General features: G+C 34.9%; 1 protein-coding gene across 2 annotated transcripts in view; it reads right to left on the reverse strand.

Annotated features, from left to right (window-relative positions):
- Nucleotides 1–5,847, reverse strand: part of LOC102255279 (enhancer of polycomb homolog 1) — a 93,839-nt gene that overhangs the window by 19,962 nt on the left and 68,030 nt on the right. For both annotated transcript variants that reach the window (XM_005885882.2, XM_005885881.2), the window contains exons 6-10: nucleotides 4,532–4,691; nucleotides 3,305–3,481; nucleotides 3,133–3,222; nucleotides 2,907–3,055; nucleotides 980–1,332 (exon numbers count right to left, since the gene is read on the reverse strand). In XM_005885882.2, the coding sequence (XP_005885944.1) occupies nucleotides 980–1,332; nucleotides 2,907–3,055; nucleotides 3,133–3,222; nucleotides 3,305–3,481; nucleotides 4,532–4,691 (929 nt within the window). The remainder of the gene's footprint in view (nucleotides 1–979; nucleotides 1,333–2,906; nucleotides 3,056–3,132; nucleotides 3,223–3,304; nucleotides 3,482–4,531; nucleotides 4,692–5,847) is intronic.

Consider the following 5,847-nt stretch of genomic DNA (forward strand, 5'->3'; position numbering starts at 1 on the left):
TATTTTGAATTTAATTTAAAAAATCAATTTGCAATGAATATTATAAAAATAAATATATTGCTCACAATTCTGGTGTTCTTGAATATTTTCAGCTGAAAATTCTCATGAAAAATGATTTTAAAGTTGGTCAGGGCTGCCATTTAGGGAAAACATTTTTTTTATAGACGCGCCTGGCGTGTGTGGCAGGTCCCCCTGCTTGCGTCTACAGACGCTTATGGCGTACAATAGGTTAACAGTGGATTTCTATAATCTACATGCCTCAAAAAACACATCTATTGCTTTCAAATAGAAAGCTAAATTTTTAGAAATATTTTAAGTAGACAGCATTTATTTTAGACACATTTCACAAAGTAGCCATAATGCTACAGTAAATATCTAAAAATGTTTCTGAAATTATTAAAATAATCTTTTAAATATTGTTCTGTGAAAAATTACTTTTCTCTTACAAATTACTCTGAATTACTGTGACAGATAAAACTTTGCATGTCTATCAATTTAATTTGCTGGTCTACTTTTAAGCAGTCTAAGTGAAAGACTAAAGAAATGAGCAATAATTTATGGTCCATTTTTTTTCATATTATTTTGAAAATATAATTGCTCAATCTTGTGGTTCCCAGGAAAACAAATTTTATACATTAAATACAGGATGGGGGAAGAATAGTTGTACAGTTGTGGGTATGCAAAACACTTGAGTTTATTCATGTATTATTATTTAATTATTATATTATTTTCCATATGAACAACTGTAAACCTACTTTTGTCCCACCCTGTAGTAATAAACCACCCCTTTGTATGTGGTTTTGTTTAAATGAAATCATTTGTACAAACAGGATTCAAATAAATACTTAAACCTAGGTCTTTCTTTTTCTTAACTACTTTGAGAAAAGGACTTTTAGTCATTAATATAATAAGCCACATATTCAAAAAATTGATAAGCCTGACATTTCCATAGAAATGACATTATAACAAATAAACATACCAAAGTGTGCTGAACCACTGCTACTTTTACTTTGCGTAGAGGTACTGCATGTCTGGGTCCCAGGTTGTGCTGTTCCTGTTCGAGTTAAACTTCTATATAATTTTCTACAGGAGAGTTCATCATTGTCACTGTCATGTAGGAATGGTGTCCGAGGCCTAAAATGCCGCCATCTACATGACTTGATATTGACTAGTATCTGACTGAGGTCTTTAGAGAAAGATTTGTCCGAGGTATTTGTTTCTGAGGTAATGGCAGACTGATTGACTGGAGAATGTTGTGGTGAGGAAAGCATTTCCAAATCCAGATGGCGAAACATACTATCATAGTCTGAGTGAGCTCTGTCCAGTAAGACCCTATTAAAAATAAGGCAGGAAACATGTATGTAAAATAGCTATTCAAAGTTTGTTTAAAAATTGTTTTTCTTTCTCTCCCCCAACTCCAAAAAGCCATTTCCTATTGAATATTTAAATTTGATTATTGCAATATTTGGCTATAATTTCAGTATCTAATAAAGGTTTTTTCTTTTACATTACAATGATCTGATTAAATAAGAGAGTACTCCACCTCAAAGAATAAGGTAAATATTTTATAACAGTAAGAGTTGTAACAGTTCTAAGGGTTGGTCGATCAGTTTAAGTTACTTGTAAAATGTGAAAATACCTTTCTTTTCAAATTACTTTTAAACCAAAGATTTTCACTTCCATTACAAAGCACCAGAACACTTTGTAAAATGTTGCTAACATATTTGTTCTCATATTTAAGTAAAGATTCCTTTGTTTTTTGTTGTTTTTTTTTTGTTTTGTTTTGGGGGGGGGGGGGGGGGGGGGGGGGGGGGGGGGAGGGCGAGAGGAGGTAGGAGAAAAGCATTAAAGGATATGTGATCTTTGGGATATGTTATACCACTAAAATTTCTAATGGATAAAATATTTGAGATGTTACTAATATAAACTTTATAAATGACCTTATCATAAAATGTTAACACAAATCAATACTAGTATAGAATAAAATATAGCCAAAATAGAGAATTCTCACAACTACTGATGTCAACATAATGATATGGGAAAAAGTACTAAATAAAATGTATTTTGGAGATGGAAGGAGATTTAATTTTGGTTGGTGAAAACACAAAGCATGATGTATGATAGACCTGTACACTTGAAACCAATGTAATTTATTAACATTGTCACCCCAATAGCTTTAATAAAATTAAAAAATATGTATTTTGATGCCCGGATAATTCTAAAGTAATGTTTAAGTGATAAGAACTTGAAACTAAAACTAAAAAAATAAAACAAACATATGTCTAAGCCATTAATTTAACATAAATCATATCCTTAAACTTCTTCTTAAAAGTACCTTATCTATTCTGCCTTTTAATTTTTTTCATATTTTACTTGAAAGCTTTCTTTTTCTTTGCTTTTATGCATTCTGCAATTCCTTCCCTCCCCTCAAACAACTTCTCATACACAGGCATAGAGTATGTTGGAATTCTATCAGGTTTAAACAAAGAAAGGAAAGCAATTAGATCCTGACAATCTGGGATGTCAAGATCAGGTCATACATGAAACCTGGAGCCTTTTCACTGACAAGTTAAACAACTCTGTACACTATATATGACACTTCTTAGTCTATTTAATCCTTTTTTTTCATTATTTTCCAGAATTCCTGAAACGTTTGTAGTTTCTTTAACTTAATACAATTTATGCAATCATAACTTACACTTGCCTTTATCTGGTACCTTTTGTCAGAATTGTATCATGCATTAAAAGCTATATAAGAACCAGGAAGGCAAAGTATTTCAAACAAAAAATCAGTCAAGAATAGCAAATGGGAACAAATGAGCTACCCTAACCTTCACTTGAAATTTTAAATTCAACTACCCTACTTTCTAAAATGTCTCTATGCTTACAATACAAAAATACCTTACCTTCCACCGCGCCCAACCCGTCTTCGTGCAAATCCAATACACCTTTGGGGTACGGTGAGGGTAGTTAAGCAGTATCTGTATCGCACATCTCCTAATCCTCCATCCTTAGGACTAGTCCAAGGCCAGTTGCCAGTCTGGTCTAAGTGAGGCTTAAAAAAAAAAAAAATCTTATTTGGTCAGTTAAAGGTAAACAGTTTGTTATTTAAAAAGAAAGCCTGAAACTTACAGCATAGTACTGACAGCCTGCTTTCCTATGGAAAGCAAATGGACCATCAGGATCATTCTCTTCCTCAGCTTCCGAAGAACCAGACAAAACCTTTAAGTAAAATGCAATGAGTCAAAAACACGTGATTTCCTACATTTCTCCTCTATATTAATAGAAAAATTCTTAAATTTACCTGGGAGAGAGGTTCTTCATCTGAGCTGGGAAAATCATACTGATTTAAATCTTTAGCATTAAAGACTGGCAGTGCAGCAGGACTCGTCTGTTGAGGAGCAGCAACAGCAGATGATGGTAAGACTTTGGGCTTCTTTTCATATTTACGTTTTGGTCGGATAAGATCGGCTTTATCTTGCTGCAATAAAGTTATGAGTTAATCAAACAACAGAAAACCATGTTCAACAAACCCGCAGTTTTGGGTAAGTTTTTAAAAGAAGTTTACTACTATAATGAAGGCATTCGTAATCATAGGAAGATACAAGACTCTTATGTTCTGTCATCTTACATTGTAAAGTCTTAGAATTCGGTTGATCTTTGTGAAAACATGAATATGTTCCTACAACCTAAACACAATCTGATAAAGTATTTTGTTCCAATTAAATAAGTAAAAGAATAAAAACGCTCCAGCTTCTAAAACCCTGTAACTGCAATTAGCATTTACTGCTGGCTCCTGTTTCTTTTTCTTAATTTCCTATAAAAATACTAGAAGATAATTAAAAAAGGGGGGATATCTAGTTTTTATTCTAAAAAATTAACAAATCAATATGGGGAAAATATAATGAAAAAAATTTACATATACACAGAGCAGACTTCAGATTACTGTTAACATAGTGGAAAATAAAGCCATAATACTAAGGTGTTAGGAAAATAAAGAGTAGTAAAGAATTACTACCAGCTAAATAATGAAGTCAGTCTGGAGTGGTGAATTTTGAGCAGTTTTAAAGGATAAAGATATGAAATTATTAAACAGGGGAAACACAGGGTAAAATACACAGGTAAGAGTGAGTGAGCTGATGAACAAAGGGTATGTTAGAAATATGTATGGCAGGGATGGCAGACTAGGAGAGGCATGAATTTGATGTGCAGGAAAAAGGAAAGAAAGATTATAGGCAAAAAATGGCATTTGTTGCCAAGAAAAATCATGGCAAGTACCATGGTTATGCAAATATGCTAAATATTTGTCAGGTTTTATGCAGTTTAGAGTATTATGGTTTCTAGGAAAAAGTTAATTACAAAGTTAATTATTATTTACAAGCTCTACTGTTTTATCAACAGGCCAGTCTTGAATGAAAAGTTGGCTTTGCAGCATATTTCATGGTAGGATATAGTTTTCTTTTTCATTCTGATTTTAATGATAAAATACCACACCATTATCAGCTACTATAATCACAAAACTTTGTATCACCTTATTAACTTTAAACTCCTTCACATCCACTGCTTCCTGGTGTTTAAATTGACTGCTATTAGTAATAGGGATGATGGGGATGGCATAAGTAGGTTTCACTGGCTGTCTCTGTGCCATAACCTCAGACATAATCTCTCCATTGTAGTCACCCAAATTATACCTGAAATTATAAAAAATAAAGTTTAAAAAGTTAGTTCTGTAGTAATTATCCTTCTGACTATTAATAACAACTGAGATATAATTATAAATATTGATTAGACTTGGTAAAATTAGTTAAACTTCGATTTATTTGCCGAATGTTCATTAACATGGGAGACTATATAATTCCTTTTGTTTCTTCCTTTTACTTTTTGGCTTATAACTTTATCTTATCACCATAAATAGAAGACTGTGGGTAAAAAAAACAAAAGCTCAAAATTTTTTTTAAAATTTTTATTTATTGATTTAAGAGAGAAAGGAAGAAAGGGGGCAGGGAGAGAGAGAAAGAGAGAGAGAGAAAGAAACATCTATTGGTTGTTCCACTTATTTATGCATTCATTGGTTGATTCTTGTATGTGCCCAGGGATCGAATCTGCAACCCTGTCATATCAGGATGATGCTGCAACTAACTGAGCCACCCGGTCAGGGCACAAAGGTTCAAATTTTAACTTAGTAGTTTTGGTGAAAGATTTGGTAGAAGTGTTTGAGAAACCAAGATGGTGGCATAGGTAAACACTGGAAATTGCTGCCTCCCACAACAAATTTAAAAATACAACTAAAAGACAAAACGGACATTATCCAGAACCACAGGAAGGCTGGCTGAGTGGAAATTCTACAACTAGAAGGAAAGAGAAAAGCACACTGAGACTCAGAGGAGGTGCGGAAATGCAGAGGTACGGAGGCGCACGCGGCAAGGGCTGGCAACTGAGGACACGGCTGTCTTTTTGAATCGGAAGGGAGTCACAAGCCCCCGACTGCTCTGAACTCCAGTTCCGGGTGAGTCTCTGGGGACCCAGACTCATACGGGGAGAAACTGGACTGTCTGGCAGCGGGCAGAACTCAGAACTCGAGGGCGGCTTTCTCTCAAAGGTGCTTGCAGCGCGACACTGAGACCTGGGGCCACTTAGGGCAGGGCTGAGGATCAGCCATAGCTGCTTGCTCCGCCCTGTTGATTCCCTGAGACCCCGCCCCACCCAAGCCTTTGCATATGAATGCCCTGGCCCTTTGCAATCTGAAAACTACCTAACAAACTGCAGCTGGGCCAGACAGACCCAGAACTTCTAAGAGAAGGCCCAAGGCCCCACAGCAGCTTGCATTGCTTCACAGCTGGGCCTCAT

The sequence above is a fragment of the Myotis brandtii genome, unplaced genomic scaffold (assembly GCF_000412655.1).
Source record: "Myotis brandtii unplaced genomic scaffold, ASM41265v1 scaffold933, whole genome shotgun sequence".
NCBI lineage: Eukaryota > Metazoa > Chordata > Mammalia > Chiroptera > Vespertilionidae > Myotis > Myotis brandtii.